Source organism: Struthio camelus, chromosome 22 (genome assembly GCF_040807025.1).
Source record: "Struthio camelus isolate bStrCam1 chromosome 22, bStrCam1.hap1, whole genome shotgun sequence".
NCBI lineage: Eukaryota > Metazoa > Chordata > Aves > Struthioniformes > Struthionidae > Struthio > Struthio camelus.
Genome location: NC_090963.1, coordinates 1,818,079 through 1,834,082, shown reverse-complemented (window position 1 = coordinate 1,834,082; position 16,004 = coordinate 1,818,079). Strand labels below are relative to the sequence as shown.

The 16,004-nt window shown below is 62.2% G+C and overlaps 2 protein-coding genes across 8 annotated transcripts; both read left to right on the top strand.

Moving 5' to 3' along the window:
- Positions 1-757: 757 nt before the first annotated feature.
- JAML (junction adhesion molecule like) lies at positions 758-8,221 on the top strand. 7 transcript variants are annotated; one of them, XM_068916966.1, is made up of 9 exons: positions 758-1,141; positions 3,394-3,459; positions 3,588-3,636; positions 5,087-5,250; positions 5,621-5,846; positions 6,014-6,137; positions 6,610-6,673; positions 7,319-7,414; positions 7,630-8,221. In XM_068916966.1, exons 3-9 carry the CDS (start codon positions 3,594-3,596, stop codon positions 7,807-7,809), a joined length of 897 nt encoding a protein of 298 aa, XP_068773067.1. In that variant the 5' UTR covers positions 758-1,141; positions 3,394-3,459; positions 3,588-3,593; the 3' UTR covers positions 7,810-8,221. The 7 variants fall into 7 exon arrangements, with proteins under 7 accessions (XP_068773067.1, XP_068773068.1, XP_068773069.1 ...); XM_068916967.1 differs by having other exon boundaries at positions 943-1,141; positions 7,511-7,810; XM_068916968.1 differs by having other exon boundaries at positions 944-1,141; positions 7,553-7,810.
- Positions 8,222-8,784: 563 nt separating this feature from the next.
- SCN2B (sodium voltage-gated channel beta subunit 2) lies at positions 8,785-15,206 on the top strand. Its single transcript, XM_068916973.1, has 5 exons — positions 8,785-8,924; positions 9,896-10,120; positions 12,211-12,377; positions 12,816-13,026; positions 13,254-15,206. Exons 2-5 carry the CDS (start codon positions 10,051-10,053, stop codon positions 13,451-13,453), a joined length of 648 nt encoding a protein of 215 aa, XP_068773074.1. The 5' UTR covers positions 8,785-8,924; positions 9,896-10,050; the 3' UTR covers positions 13,454-15,206.
- The last annotated feature ends 798 nt before the right edge of the window (positions 15,207-16,004 follow it).

Genomic DNA, 16,004 nt, shown 5'->3' with positions numbered 1-16,004 from the left:
AAGGATGTTGGTGGGGCTGATTTGCAACCCTGAGGGAAGTGGCTTTGTTGTTCCACTTTCAGAGCTGATACGTCATTCAGTTCTTTGTGGAAATGAGTAACTGCTCTTGTCTACAAAGTGTTTGCCTTCAACGAGACCACTTTGCACTTTGCACCTAGGATTTAGCCCACTGTTTCCATCTTTTTATGGTGCAAAGCTAAATTGCCACCTCGAGGCGAATAGCGTTTGGGATTATGAATGGTTTTGAGCACGAGCAAAGGTTAGCTTTCTCTGCCTTTGCTAGCTGCATGGAAGTTGCTCTGTGTACCATTAAAACCAGTTTACTGGGGCAGAGTGCAGTGATTGCTGTGGTGCCCCATAGGAAGAGGGAGGATGAAAATATGCTTTCAAAATGACTGGGAATTGGGGGTTGTGGGTACCAGCAGAAAACAACCTATGCTATGTATCCTATGTCTGTGTTTGAAATTAAGAGAGGCAAGACTGTACGCTATGAAAAGGATGCTGACAGGGGCTTTTTGGCCATAAGATGCCTGCCAAGCTGTGGCTCCTGATAGTACTAATAGTAACGTTCAGTGAAGTTGCTTAGCGTTGCTTGCTGGTCGTCCCTCGTCAGGACGAGATCCAGTCTACAGACGGATGAGGCCCTGCACTGGTTGTTCTTTAACCTGCTCTGACCCCAAAAAACAAAGCCAAGCAGGGAGCACAGGTTGCTTGCCAAGAATCTCTCCCTTCGTGACTTGTTACATAATGACTGATCAGATCTGTCTGTGGCAAGCAACGGACTGGACCTGGGCCATATCTTGCACCTGTGAAGAACGTCTTCTCGTTATGAAGCTGCACACCTATTATCTGCGCTCAGGCATACATAATCGTGTAATTCTCCTCATCTCTTTGCACTAGCCTCTTCTGCCTCCTGATTTGTCAGTACCCTGGTCTAGCTCTCAACTTCCGCTTGCAAGTTAAAAGTGACCAACAAACTGAACCTGAAGTAAGAGCCCTGAAACCAAAGGCTGCTAACTTTTAAATGTCTTGCATGCACAGCCTCAAGAAGATTTAGTATCTGAATCATTCGGAGTCTCTGAATTAGTCACTGAAGAGCCCTTCATGCAAGACGCAAGCTCTCTGCCTCAAGCCACACAGGGTGAGTGTTGTTTGCTATAATGTTTACCTTTTTTTTTTTTTCTTTTTCCTGAAAAGAATGAGGGAGGCATAGAAGTGCTCAGAGTTCAGATTCCATGTGCAAAAGTAGGAAAGCGTAAAGGCGGCATGTCTGCATATTTCGTTTTCAATCCATTTAGAAAAGGTAGTTGTCCTATGGAGGGATTCAGAAATGTCTATATTGTATTAACTATAGCAGCCTTGGTGAGTGGGTGCTGCCTTCAGCTGATGCGCACGATGCACCCGTTGACCGAGGCATGCCGCAAAAGGAGACCCTGCAAACACATGCTCCAAGGCAGGACGAGGATTTATTCTGAGAAATAGGGCAGTAAGTCCGGAAAGGATTTGATGATAAGTAAGGGTCAGAGCCTCTGTATAAGTCAGTAGCTTGAGTGTAGAGAGCTTTGGAAATTGTGGGGGGTAAATATCCCAGGGGGGGCTTCTGGTACTGAAAGCTGGCTCCTATTTTGAACCTGGAAAAGGAGTGGTCCTGGGAAGCTATAGCTCTGAGATAGGCTGCAGCAGTCGAGAGCTTTGGAGCTGAGCATGAGTTCTGCTATGTTTGTAGGTCATGTGTGCGCTATATTCAGAGCAAGCATGGGTTGTACAGTAACTTGTGTCATGGCAGAAATGCAAACAGCATATTCAAACCACATACCTCTTTCCCCTCCGCCTCCAAAAACCCCAACCCCCAAACAGTTCTTGCTTTTGAAAAACAGATTTGAGAGACTCGCAGCAGGCTTGGGGCCACTTTTCAGGATTTTGTGTGTGAAAAGGGGAGGCTGATGAAAGGTAGCGGTGGCTTTATGTCATGGACTGTAGGCCAGAAAGCCATATGCTTACTGAAAAGGCTCTGTGACTCTTTCTCAGTCTGGAACAGACTTGTGCATCCCCCAGCAGCTGCTGCTGGGGCTAGAATCCCTGCCTGAGCTGTAAGGGTGTTTCTGAGCTTGCCCCACTGAGAAAAACGCGTTTGGAAAGAAAAAGGTATTAGCAAACGTGTCTGGCCACAAAAAGAGATGGAAGCACCACCGCCAGTGGTGGGGAGGAGGCATTCCCCGCTCCCTGCTGGCTCTGCGTTGATCCACGTTAGCTTTTGCATTGCACGTGCACCGAGCTGGTGCGTCCCCTCTCACACCCTGCTGCCTGTGCTGCCCGTTTGCACGCAGTGGTGTTTTCACCATTCGTTCCGTGTGAAGCACAACGGATGCAAGTGCTGCTTCGGGAAACTTGGAATCCCAAGACTACAGGTTTGTCTCTGTGGCTTTCTGCTCCACAGTGCTGAAGGGAGTAGTGGATCTCTGAGAATGATAGAAATAAACGTGACAGATGTTTACCTTCTGTATTCACCTGCACACCTTTCTTTAATGGCTGTTTCCTGGGGATTAGTATCTGTGACCTTTTCCTATTCCAAGCTGTTACTGAAGCTGCTCTAGAGGGCTTCTGGCTTGCACAGTGGAGGAAAAATGAGAGAAGGTAACAGGATTTCTAAAAAATAATTCTTCTCTTGTCGTCTTTCTATTCTTGCAGCAGACATGCCTGTATTAGAAAATATGTGCTGGTAATGCCAGCCTCAGATTCAGCAGTAACATGTGCAGGTTCTCCAAGCTGGAGGACTTCTCTCAATGCCGTTTTGTCCTTAAATATGTTAAACCAATTTTGAACCGGCCTAGCTTTGAGTCATGGAGCAAAAACCCAGCAAGCAGGGCTCTCGCTTTTCATTTCCTGTAATCCATGCATGAGCACCGGCTAGCCTACTCCCAATAATGACAGACAGTTCTTCCTTGGGCTTCAGGACATCTCTACCATCTGTAGAAAGAAGATGCCAGCTTTTATTTTTACAGAAACGTGCAGCAGGTCAAACTGCATGCAGTGATCAAAGACGGCCCTGTCTGAACAGACCCTGGAGGGTTCAAGCAGAAGTTTCCACCGTACGCAGTACCCTGAAGCAGGGAAATTATGTCCAGGATGAGGGGCCTGTGTTTTTAGGGTCTGTAGCCAAACTCCTTTGTGCGTGCAATAGAAAAAACATCCCATTGTTGTCTGAGGAGAGTTAACCTCTCTAAATGTCTCAGTTCGCCAGCCAGAGGCTCGACCCTCAAACCACCGGAAAGTTTCATTAGTTGGGGGAAATGCAAAGATGTTTCAGGCTGAGCCCTCCCCTCTCTCTCTTCCTTTCGAGGGCTCACAGCAGTCTCAAACCATATATCTGACTTCTCTACTTCACTGTTTCAGGCTCCCAGCTGTGAACTGCGCTTTGTGGGGCTAACTTCAAGAGGCTGAATATCCAGGGAAGCACAGGTTGTATTCCTCTCCAAAGAACAGAAGAAAGTCTTTTATTGACTTTGGGGTTCAACTCAGTTGCGAGCAGCTGGTGTCCTTCCCCAGGGAAAGCTGATGCGTGCGTCCCCTCTGCTGTTCTTTTTTAGAGTAAGATGAAGGTATTGCTGACCCTGCCTCTGGTGCTGACATTGCTCGGTAAGCTGTAAGTTGTTTGGGTGGTTTTATCCACCTTGCCTGCTTTCCCCTCTGCTTTTGCTGAAGGACCTATCCAGTCCCTCCCTTTCTGCTGTGAGAATCTCTCTGGCGGAAAAGCTACTATTGGGGATTTGCAGGCACCCAGGCCTGGGAGCGTTGAGCCTGCTCCTGGGGACCTACTAGGCCTTGAATTGCAAGAATGTCCTTGCGTGGAGACCTGCCCTTGGCTCCCAGGCTCAGGAAGGACTAGAACTGCTTTGCCAAGCCTAAATGCAGGGAAAGGCTTCCAAGGTATTGATTTGGGCTCTGCTCAAGGCAACCGGCTCCCTTAGGCTCCTCCGTTGGCATGTTCTTCAGCTAGGCTCCACACCTGGTCAAGCCCAAAGAAACCAGTTTGGGAAGCTGTAGCACTTTGCATTCAATATTTCCCGGGTGCTTTGTCAGGGCCCAGCCCTCAGTGGCTTGTGGAAGAACTGAACAGAGTGGCTAAGACACCAGGAAACATCTACCTGGCTGCGCAGCTACCTCCGAATCAGCTCGCCAGGTTCTTGCCAAACAAGGGCCAGAGATCCTGCTGCTTTCTCTGCTAGGTTTTGCCAGTGCTTTCTTTCCCTTCCTGCCGTCTGCAGTCTTTTTGTCCTCTCAAGGGCTCTGCTCTGCCCTGCTTTTCCAGGCAAGCAGCTGCATCCCTCTGCTGCCATTTTGACTGCACAGACTTTGGGGCATGGAGGGTTTGTGCTGGTGAACCACAGGGGCCTTTTCAGCCCTACTGCTTCCCCTTCCTGCTGCGTGCTTTCTGGCCCCTTGTCTCGGCAGCCGCTTCGTGCAGGCTGTGTCAGCTGCCTGCTCTTTGGTGTTCCTCTGTCTGTTTCCCCTGACTGGCTTCTCCAGAAACCTTCAGCAGTAGTTATGCGGCCAGACAAGTCTCCGGCCTAGGTCGGGAGCCTGTGAGCAAGAAGTAAGGAAGCCAAACGGACAGGTTGTGAAAGGAGGAACTGAAATTCATGTGAAGAGGTTGAATTGCCTCTGGCCTGATGAGATGACAGCAGCGCTGGTTCTCCCAGCCAGTGACTCACAAGAATAACCCTGCGAGAGCCCACAGCCTTTGGCTCCGAGACGCAAAGGGCTGGGGCTGTGCTATGAGTCCTGAGGTGGCTTCCCTCTCTTCTGTGTAGCTTGTTCAGTGTAGCTTGTTCAGTGAGCGCAGCAGCCTCGGTTGCTGTGCTCGCTCAGGCAGTGGGAGGATGAGCTGCCCCGCATCTCAGACAGGCCAAGAGCAGGGCTCGGGGAGAGGCTTTGCCCATACAGGGAGCAGGGCCTCCCCATTGTGCTCCAGACTGGACATTCCCCTTGCTCCCAGGCTCTTCTGGAGAAGACGGATCCATGGGGATGGGCAGGCTGCATCTGCTCGTCCTCCCTGGACTCATCCTGCTCTCCTTGTCCCTGGCAGAGAGATGCAGCGGGTCAGCTGGCTGGGTCTTCGTGCAGCCTCAGCTCCAAGCCTGCTCCGGGGACTCCGTCCTGCTGCAGTGCCGCTTCCTTGACTCGGTGGCCAAGGGCTGGACCATGGCGAAAGTGGACTGGCTGCGCATGCCAGGAGCTGGCACACAGAAGGTGAGTCAGGAGCAGCCGCAGGCTGGATGCAGAGGCAGGTGGCAGGGTAGGGAGACTGAGCAAGCTACCGCTGCTGCTCTCAGGAGGCTGTGGGGAAGCCCCCCTGGCCTGGGTCATGAAGCAGGGAAGACCCCTATCTGGTGGCTGTGTACCTCCATGCACTCTCCGTGGCCCCACAGCACTTGGCAGGGTGTCTTGGGGCTTTCCACAGACCACGTGGGAATGAAAGAGGCTCTCTCGTGCACAGGGAGCGCTCGATGAGGGCAGAGGGAGGGAGAGCAGATCAGAGGGCTCTCGCGCAAGGAACATGCACGGGGCAGTTTCCTGTCCCCCAGGCTCCTTTCACCTGATGCCATCTGTGCCCTGGCAGGAGGAGATGGTGTTTTATTACTACAGCAACCGTAGCATCCCTGTAGGCCCTTTCCGGGACCGGGTACAGTGGCAGGGGGACATCTCCCGCTGGGATGGCTCCATCCAGCTGCAGGACGTGCAGGTGAACGACAGCGGCACATACGTGTGCGAGATCCGGCTGCAGCAGTGGAGCAGCATCTTCAAGAACCACACGGTGCTGCACGTCAGCCCCGTGGCACAGAGAAGTACGTGCCCCTCTCCCATCTGCCTGCTCAGCCCCCACAGGCCCTGCGATGCAGGGGAGGGACGGGGCCACTCCTGCAGGGGCTCGGGGAGGCTTTCAGCCCTGCCACCACAATTGCCCCATGGTAGGGCTGGGGTCCGTGTATCTGCTTGCCTTGTATCTCCCCAGAAGGAACAGTGGGTGCCCAGGAGTCTGCGGTCCCGGGGAACACTGGATTTTGGAGCGTGATAGTGGGCTGCTGCTGCGTGGCCATTGTGCTGGCTTTCCTGGCAGGACTCAGCCTGAGGAAGAGGTACCACTGCTAGCTAGCAAGGAGCTTACAGGGCTGAGCAAAGCATCTCCCTGGATCCCTCCTGCACCCGTTGCCCCCGACCTAGCACCGCCCTGAGCCCACTGGCTGCCCCACGTCGGGGCTGGAGCTGTGGGAACCAGAGGCTTCATCTCTGCCAGCTCATCCCGCTTCTGCAAAGCAGGGCTCTGGCTCCTGCTGCCCTCTAGTGTCACGCTGCCCTGGCCTGTCTCCCCTTTGCTCCCAAACCTCCTGGGCTTCCCACTGCTTCTGGAGACCTGCACGCTGCCTAGGGGGGGAGGCCGGGGGGGCCCTGCTCTGGGCGTTGCAGGTCCGCAGGACAGAGGCAAAGTAGGGACGACCGGGGCAGCACACATGTGCAGGCACTCCGGTGTCCCAGGAGAGGGAGGTCAGGCACAGGAGGAGCAGGAGTCGCCTCCCGCCAGAGCCACCACCACCGTTGCCTTCCCTCCAGGTCTGCAGCCAACTCTGCCCTAGAGAGGACTAGAGGCGGCGGCGGCAGCGAGAGCAAAGCAGAGGTAGGAGCTCAGGCAGAGCGGGCTGAGCCCAGTGGAGGTGTGCGGGACGCCTCCGCGGCAGCCAGGAACGAGGGGCGGGAGGAGAGGCAAGAGAAAGGGAGGGATGGGAAGCGCAGGAGCGCGGGCAGGCGCTGAGCGCGCGCGCCTGTGCACGCAGCGGGCCATGCCCACGTGTGGCCAGCCACCCCAGCGAGGGCCCCGGCGCACTCCTCGCCGCGCCGCCGGCTCTGCGTGGGTGGTGGTTGGAATGAGCCCCCGTCCCGCTGTCGGCGCGCTCGGCTCACACTTAAGAGGAGGTGTTGGTGGAGCAGTGAGCTAACGCAGCCGGGTGCCTGCCAGAGGGAGGTGGCGTCCTGGGGCTGCAGCCTGTCCCTGGGGCCGAGGCCTGACTTATCCTCACACGGGGTGGCTGTGGCTTGCCTTGTGACAAGCTAAGGCTGTGTGTCCTGGGCCGCAGAGGGGTTACTGGCGTGGGGTAGCATGGGACACAGGCCTGGGGGAGGCTCAGGGAGGGAATCCCAGGCTGGCCGAGCGGCGCGTGACTGTTAGCCGGGGGCTCTCCGTGCTGGTCCGGTGACTGGGCGGGAAGGCCCCTGTGCGTTTGGCAACTGCTCGGTCCCAAACGTCCTGACCTCCCCCTGACAGGAAGGATTTTACTCCTCAATCCCTGGAGCTGGGGCACCCAAGGCTGAGCAGGATACGGGCAAGAAGAGGAGAGCGGAGGAGACCTACATAACCATGGTGAGGAGCCGGGGCAGGCGCCCCGAGCCGGGGCAGGCGCGGGCAGGCTGCCGGCAGCTGGAGGGCTGCCGCGACCCCCCGCCTCGCCTCGCCCAGGGTGCTGGCGGGCAGGGCCTGAGCCCCCGCTTCCCTGGCCAGACGGCAGCGTCCTGCCCGCTCCAGCCGGGCCCTGCTGCCTGCCGAGCGCAGCGCAGCCTGTGCCTTGCTCCTCGCAGCACCCCTCTTTCTTCCGTGAGAACGGCGTTTACGTGGAGCTGACGAGGAGGGTGATCCCAGCAGAATGGATGGAAGGGAAGAGACAGGATGATGGGGAAAGCAAGCAACCGCACGACAGACCACCAGAGGCACCCCCGTCTGCTTCCGAGGGGGACAAACAGCCCCGCGGCAGCCTGTAAACCCTTTAACCAGTAGGGTGTATGCAAGACATCCTTGGTCCGATGGGCAGGCCAGCATCATGCTGCTGCCGGCCCTTCCCCTAAGAACTGATGTTACTTTGCTATTTGCTCCATGCCACAGCTGCTACTGGGGCATGTCCCGTCCCAGTTATCTGCAGGGGGACCAAGGGAGCTGTCTCTGGCTTTCCTCTCCCGGTCCCCGCAGTGGGGGCACAGCCTCTGCTTTCCAGCTTTGATCCTGGTCCATGCAGCTCCAGGTCCTGTGAAAACCATCTCCAAGGAGAGCCTGGGAGGGGAGGGAGGGGGAGATGCCGCGGGAGCAGTGCAGACGTGCCAGTGATATCTCCTGAAGATAATAAAACTCCACTGAGGCCCGGGGAGCCTGCCCTCTTCCTGGCTTCCTTTTACTTGCTGCTGAGATGTGTGAAGCTCAAGTGTGCCAAAAACTGCTTGGCCCAGGGCCTGGGAGCACCTGCACCCACGTGCTGGCCTTGCATGCAGCCCGTGACAGCCCCACTGGCTCCGGTGAGCAGCCAGGCCAAACGGGCCGTGCCGGGGGTCCCTCTGCAGCGGGCGCGGACCGCTGGGCTGCGCTGCGCCCGCCTGCTGCTCCCTGCACGCGTGCAGGCTCACGCGTGTCCCCTGCACCAGCTGCCCTGGGTGGGCGCTCGCCCCCGCCTGCAGCCCGTACCTGGGACTCGCTGCCGTGGCCGGGGGAGCCCAGCACCCCCCGGCCCCTGGCGCTGCCGCCTTGGCATGTGCTGGCCCACCTCCTGGCACTATATATAGATGTTTGACACTTGCAGGTGCAGAGATGGGAGCTGCCAGGGACCACCTCCCCCCGGCTGGCTCCGCTCTGCTCTGCTCTGCTCGTGGGAGACTGCAGCACCGGCTGCTCGGGGCTGCAGTCCTTGGTTTCACGTTGACACCGCACTCTCTTTTCCTCAGCGAGGCGAAGTACGGGTATGACAGGGGGATGCAGCAAACGGAGCCGTCCAAGGGCTGTCGGGGGATTGCGTGCGACCGCCGGTGCCTTAGCAGCGACGTGGGGCCGCTCCAGCTGCACAGACCGGGCTCGGGCTGCCCGGGACGGCTGGGAGCCCCCGTGCCGTGCGGTTAGTGCATCTGCTGTGTGGGTTGCCCGCGCTCGCTGCACGCCAGGATGCCCCGGCGCTTCTCCGATGCCTTTGCTCCCGGCTGCCTGGCTTCGCCTCCCCGAGCTGCTCAGGGAGCGGAGCACCCCTGTGCCCCTCCTGCCTCCTTCTTGCCCTTGCCCCCTCCCTTGCTCCCCAGGGCTCTCGTGCGGGGTGCTGGGTGTGCTCTGGCCCCAGGACACCCCTCGCCTTTCCCCTTGCTGGTGCTGCCACGGAGAGCTGCAGCACCCTGCTGACTGTGGGCCGCCGGGCTGGAAGTAGCCGGCCGAGCGGCTGGGGTCAGCGGCTCTCTCATCTGCGTGGGGTTGCACGTGATCTCCCTCCTGCGCCAGCCGCTGCAGCCTGGGTGCAGGTTGGGGGTCCGTGGCCCCAAGCTTTCCTTGGCGAGTGTGAGACACCCAAGGTGTGAAGGGGACCAAAGGCCTTCCCCAGCCCTGTTACGGTGGGGCAGAGCCTCCCCTTCCCATGGGCTGGAGGAAGGGCGGGCTGGCTGGTTGCCCTCGGACAACGCGCTGCTGGGGAAGGGTCGGCGGTGCCGGGGCAGCCTCCGGCGGAGCCGAGCGCGGCCCCAATGAGGCCGGGGGCCGCTGGGGCGCGGGCGAGCCGTGGGGGCCAGGCACGTGCTGCGGGCGCGCGGAGGGGCCCTGGGCTGCCAGGGCGAAGCGGGGCCCGGCCCGCTGCTCGGTCCAGAGGCGAGTTTGCACGGCCGGAGCAAACCCCTGCGGGAAGGTGCTGCTCGGCTCGCCCGGCTGCTGCGGGAGCCGCTCGGCCCCGGCGAGCCACCTGGCACCGCTCTGCCCCAGCCCGCTCCAGCCCCCGGAGCAGGAGGCAGCCGGGAGCGTTCGCCTTCTGTTCGAGGGAAATTTTTCTGCCCTCCCGCTTCCTCTGCTGAAATCCACCAACCATAGCATTTACTGATTTTTTAAATCCAGCACCGCTCCAGCCGGCCATATTGGGCTGTGGAAATAAGGCAGCTCTAATGTTATATGTCACCTGGAAATAGCCCCGGGCGTTCGAAAAAAGCAAACCACCACCACCAAAATCCACACCACCACCAAGTCCTCTCCACACCCAAAAGTCCTTGACAATGAGCCCGGAAGCTCGGCTCCCGCAGCCCACCTTGAGCCTCACTGGCCTCAGCTTGCTCCTCTCGCTGGGTAAGTGCCGACTGGCCCCCTTGCATGCGCACGGCCGCCGGGGCAGAGCGCCCGGCCGGGCGGGAGCCGCCTCGCCGGCCAGGAGCCCCCTGCCCGCTGCCGGCCCCGAGGCGCCGCGCGGACGGGGTGCAGCTGGTGCACCTGCCGGCCACGGTGCCCGCGGCTTCCCTCGAGGCAGGCTGCGCATCGCGCCCGCCGGGCCGGCGAGGCGGCGCTGCTGGGGCGGGGGCCGCGCGGCGGGGCGCCTGTGTCAGCGGCTTTGGGGCTGTGCGGCTTGGGAAGCGGGACGGCACGGCGCTCGGGCGGTGCTGGAGCGCCCGGTGGGCTGCCCGTGCTTTGGGAGAGGGTCGCGCAGCGCAGGGGGGAAAGCCCAGCGCGCGCTCTTTCAGCGGCTGCCTGTGGTTTTACCTCCCGAGCCCTCGGCTGCAGGCTGCAGTGTGACAGAGCATTTGGGAGCGTGCAGAGCAGCGTTTGGGGCGGCCAGTCCCGGGGAGTCCAAGGGTTCCTTTCCCCCCGGCTTTGCCCCCTGCTCCTGCTGCCCCCGGGGCAACGCCCACGGACGCGGGTGCTCCCAGGGCATGCACCCATCACGTGTGCTGGGCCCTCTGCTGCGGTGTGATCCCGCCGTACCGGGTGTCTGTGCCAAGCCTGGCCAGGACTGGCCTGCCTCTGCAGAGCTGGGGGTGCTCAAGGAGCCCCTGGTGGCCTCTCGCCCGCTGCAGAGCCCTGGGCACCCCAGGGACACTGCCAAGGCCACAGCAGTGCTCGCTGTGGGCACCCAGCTGGGCGCACGAGCGGGAAGCCGTCTCCAGGGGCTGGGACACACCTGGAGGGCGCCGCTGTCCTCTCCCAGAGAGGCAGCTCAGGGATGCTGCTGGTGCTCACCTTGCTGCAAGACCTGCGGCTCCAACCAGCCAGATCTGCCCCTTGGAAAAGACTCTTTTCCCTGGCTGCAGAGCTTGACCCCGTTCCTGCCCTGTTTGCACCTGAGCAAATTAGCCAGCGTGGCAGCCCCTGCCTTCACAGGCATCAAACCCGGCCCCGGGGAGGGGTGGTGAGGAGCACGTCAGGCAGAAGGGCTGAGCGGAAGGAGCAGCAGCTGAGGAGGAGAGGAGAGGAGAGGTGGCCTGAAAAGCACCTGCTGCCAGCGTGGCTGTCGCTAACCCCGCGGGGTACCACGGGGCCCCTCGACAGGGCTGCCGCTCCCAGCAGCGCTGCCAGGCGCTCGGCCCCTGCGCGCCTCCGGGTTCACCCTGCTGGCGTGGGCGTGCAGCCAGCTCCTTGCACCGGCGACCTGTCTCCGGCGTGCGCTCTGCCCTCCGCCGGCTGGGAAGGACCTGCAGTGCGTGGGCGCCGCGTTTCGGGCGCTCTCGGGGCCGTTCCCAGACGGCGAGCCGGGCTGCCGTCGGGGTGCAGGGCCCTGGCTGCGGGCTCCGAGTGCCCTCGATCTTCGCATGTGTCCCATTTTGGAGCGGGTGCATCTGCATTCCCCCTGCAGCTCCCAGAGGCTGGCGCTGGCAGGACCCATCCCTTGCTGCTGTAGCGCGTCCTGCCTGGAATGAAATCTGATGAGCACAGCCATAAATTTCCCAGCGGACGTGGCGCTGAGCCCTGCGTGCTGATGCTGCATTCAGCCCTTTGCACAGCGGTATTGATTCTGCAGCAGGAAAGCCTCGTTTAAGTGGCAAGGAGCAGGGCTTGCCTGGAGTCAGCAGAATTTAGCCCTGGGCTGCATCAGGCCAGGCAGGCCAGAGAGGGGCCGTCAGCCCTTGCGGAGCAGCTGCGCTCTGTGCCTGGCCTCTCTCTGTCCAGCGCAGGGACAGTGCCAGCGCTGGGGCTGCTCCCCACGTGTCCCCGGTCGCTGGCGTGCTGGGAACCACGGTCCTGGCCAGCCTGTGGCCCTGCTACTGTGGCGCCCAGGCCAGGCGGCCATCGCGGTCCGTGTGAGGACGTGCCTGAGGGGCGATCCCAGGTCCCAGCGGGGGCTCTGCTCGGCCGGCTGGGTGCAGGGCGAGAGGCAGAGACCAGCCGCAGGTGCTCCCTTTCTAACTTCTCTGTATCTCCGCTCTTGCTCTCCATGCTTGCGGCAGTGCCCACGGGGCTGGGCATGGAGGTCATGGCTCCCACCATCATCAACGCCCTGAACGGCACCTCCGTGAAGCTCACCTGCACCTTCAACTCCTGCTACAAAGTGGAGAACAAGCAGTTCTCCCTGAACTGGACCTACCAGGCGTGCAAGAACTGCTCGGAGGAGCTGGTGAGTCTCTCTGGGGCTGGGGCCCTGCTGGGAGGTTATGGGACCAGCTTAACTGGCTTGAAACAGTCGCTTGGGTTCCTCTGGGTCCCCAGCCCTCTCCTTATGCATGGTCCTGTTATCTGGCCCTCCTCTGCCTTGAGGAAAAGTAGCAACCAGCTGGGTGAAGAACTAGCGGCCAGGGCGGCCGCAGCGGTAGGGCAGGATGGACAGGCCTGAACGGGGAGAGGGGCCCAGCAGTGCTGTGCCTCGAGGACACCCTGTCCGCGGCACGGGCAGCGGGGAGCAGGACCCTGGCCCCGGCAATAGCTGGGGAGCTACGCTGCCCCGGGGCGAGGCGCAGCTCGGGCCGTGCACGGGAGGACGGGTGCCTGGCGGGGGAAGGCGAGCGCTCCGGGTGCCAAACGCTGTCCCACCTCCTCTCCCGCCCGGGCTGCCCAGTTCCTGCAGTTCCGGATGAAGATCATGAACAAGCAGCTGGACCGCTTTGGGAACCGGGTGGAGTTCACCGGGAACCCCACCAAGTACGACGTGTCCTTCACCCTCAACAACGTGCAGCTGGAGGACGAGGGCACCTACAACTGCTACGTCCTGAACCCCCCGGACCGGCAGCGGGGCCACGCCAGCATCAGCCTCAAGGTGCTCACTGAAGGTCAGTGCAGAGCGGTCCCCTGTCCCAGCAGCACCCATGGAGGGGCTAGGCTGGCTCTCTGCTCTGCCCCATGCCCTGCCTGCACCCTGGCTTGCATCTGCCAGGCTTCTCCTCACCGGCGGGAGCGAGCCCTGCCTGCTCGCTCCTGCTCGCTCCTGCTCCCGTGGGCTGCATCTGGCTGCCTCGGCCAGGGACCGCGTGCCCTGACCCCGCGCCCTGTCCCTCAGATCCCCCCAAGCGCGACTCGACAGTGGCTGTCATCGTGGGTGCCTCCGTCGGCGGCTTCCTGGCCGTGGTGATCCTGGTGCTGATGGTGGTGAAATGCGTGCGCCGGAAAAAGCAGCAGAGGCTGAACACCGACGACCAGAAGACAGAGGAGGAAGGGAAGACGGACGGCGAAGGCAACCCGGACGAGGGCACCAAGTAACCCCCCGGCCTGCCCTTGCCTCTCCACCCCTGTACAGCGTGTCCCTCTCAGTGTGCTTCCCAGAGCAAGGATTTCCGTCTCCGCAGAGCATCCCTCCCTCCATCCAAGTAACCAACCCAGCCGGGAGCAGGGCGCACAGAGCGGGTCCCCCGAGCCGGGCCGCGGCGGCGGGCGACGCGCAGGGCTGGCGAGGGTGGCGCGGGCCGGCCCCGCGCGCCCAGCGCTGGAGCCGGCGGTGCCGGGGGGAGCTGGGCAGCCCCGCGTCTAGGTGTCTCGCACCCCGTCCCGCTAGCAAGAGAGCCGGGGGCTGCGGCCAGCCGCCGCTTGCCCTCCGTGCCGCTCCTCGATCCCAGGGCGCGGGCGCTGGCGTACCTGACCCCGAGGGTCCCCGCCGGCGGCCTGTCTCCTCCTCGCGCCGAGGGGGCTGCAACAAGCAGCCTGCGCCCCGTGGGGGTTGTCCCGGCCTGCTCAGCAGCCGCTGGCCGGTAATGACCACCCGCCCCTGCGTTGTTTCTGTTTCGGCTGCTTTTTGGAGCCGTTAATGGCTCCCGGCGCCTAATGGATGTACCCTTCTGCATCTCGGGCTATATTTGGGCCTGAGCATCTCAGCCGGAGGGGCTGGGTCGACTTTTTGTGCTTGTTTTTCATTGGGGTGGGTAATTGTAATGGAAACCGTTTTGCTGCCGTGCCGTGCCGAGCCACGCTGGTGGGGAGCAGTGAGGGCAGGGCGCTGGGGAGGAAGGGCTGCTGGGAGGGAGACGAGCCTCGGGCGCCTGCCGGGAAGGAGCCGGCTCAGCCCCAGGCCTGCAGGCAGGGCGGCTCCCCGCATCCCCAGGCGGCCCGTGACGCCAAAACTGCCTCTTCCGCCTGCCTGCGGAGCACACTCAGTCCGATTCGTAACTGCCACGGCAACGCACTGCCAGCCCGCCCGGCCGCAGGGCCCGCCGCGCTGGGCGCCGGCCCCCCGGCCCCCTGCTCGCCCTCCTGCCCCGCTGGCGGCAGCTCCCCCCGCGCCGCCGCGGGCACTGCCCCGCCAGCTCTGCGCTTAGGCGGTAGCAGCGGCGCGGGCGGGAGCGTGGGGACGGAGCGGCGCTCCTCGCCATCACCCGCCTGCCTCGGGCTCGCCGCGTGGCCCGGGGAAAGCCCTCGGCTCGGCCCCCATCGCTTCCCGAGCGGGCCCTGCATGCGCCCCTGCCCCGCTCGGCCTGCCGCCCGCGCGGGCGGTGGGGACGCGCCGTCTGCCCCGCGGCGCGCTGCCTTCCCGCGGGGGCTGCCGGCTCCCGCGCGCCCCTTCGCCCTCGCGCACGCGTCCGGTCGCTTGTCCCCAGCAGCGCCGGGGGAGAACCGGCGGCACGGCCGGCTTCCCGCGATCGTCCCCTGCCCGTAGCTGGGCCGCGAGCGGTTCTGCGTGGGCCCCAGCGTGGCAATTTTGTGGCCAAAGGCCTCTGACTGTTGCACCCGTGACCAGTCCTGCATCTGCCTTTCGTTTCTGCCATGCACTGTCCTTGGATCGCAACTTGCCAATGCTGCTGTATGTACATAGCTGTACACAACAGAGAAGCTCTACATATGCATATATATATTTATGGACCGGAGGCGCTGCCACCGGTCACGACTGTAGTTTGGGGTTGGCGCCTTCTGGTGAGCGTTGTTTGCCAAACACTGCTGGTATTGTTTTCACCAAAGCCCGAGTGTAGGATGTTTTTATTGCTCTTTGTACAGTTAAAAACAAACGAAGCAAAGAACAACAAAAAACAAACTTTGCCCTGGATGCTTTTGTGTTGGGGGGGGGGGCCGACAGGGCCCCTCGTCCCTGCTCTGCCTTCGCGCCTGCCTGCAGCAAAGAAAGGCCGATGCCCCCGTGCAGCAGCGCGGCACGGCTGGGGCGCCGCTACTCAGCGCGCCCGTCAGTGCGGCTGGGCCGCCGCGGCCATCCGGCGGCGCGGGCGGCTCGGGCCGCTGCCCCCGTGCTGCCCCCACCAGCTGCCCGGCTCCCGAGGGGCCCTGCCGGCGAGGCCGTGCTCCGAGCGACCGGCTCCCGGCGGGACGGCCGGGGGCGGCGAGCCGTCAGCACAGCTGCCTCGGGGCAGCAGCCCTGCTGCAGCCCTCGCGAGCGGCGAGCGCCAGCCCTCGGCGGCCCCTCGGGGACCGTCCCCGGCAAGGAGGCACCGCGGCCCCCCTCGCGGGAGGACGGAGAGGGGCAGGGGGAAGGGCTGTCGCAGCCCCGGGGAAGGGAGAGGGCTGCGCAGGGCGGCAGCAGCGCGCGCGGGAGCCGGGGAGAGCCCGGCGGAGGCTGCCTCGGGCTGCGCCGGACGCGGACGAGACTTTCTCCTGGGACACAAGCCCGCCGCTCGGAGTTTCCTGCCGATGGCTCTGCAGGGGCTGGGCGCTGGTCCTCCTCTGCGGCTTGCTTTCGCGGGCCGCGAAGGGGGGCGAGGAGCCCGCCTGCCCGGGGGAGCAGCCAGCTCTGCCGGCGGGGGCCAGAGGGAGCGGGAGGGCGGCTCTGCGCCGGCGGACGGGGCAGGCACAGCGGAAGGCATCGCTCCCGGGG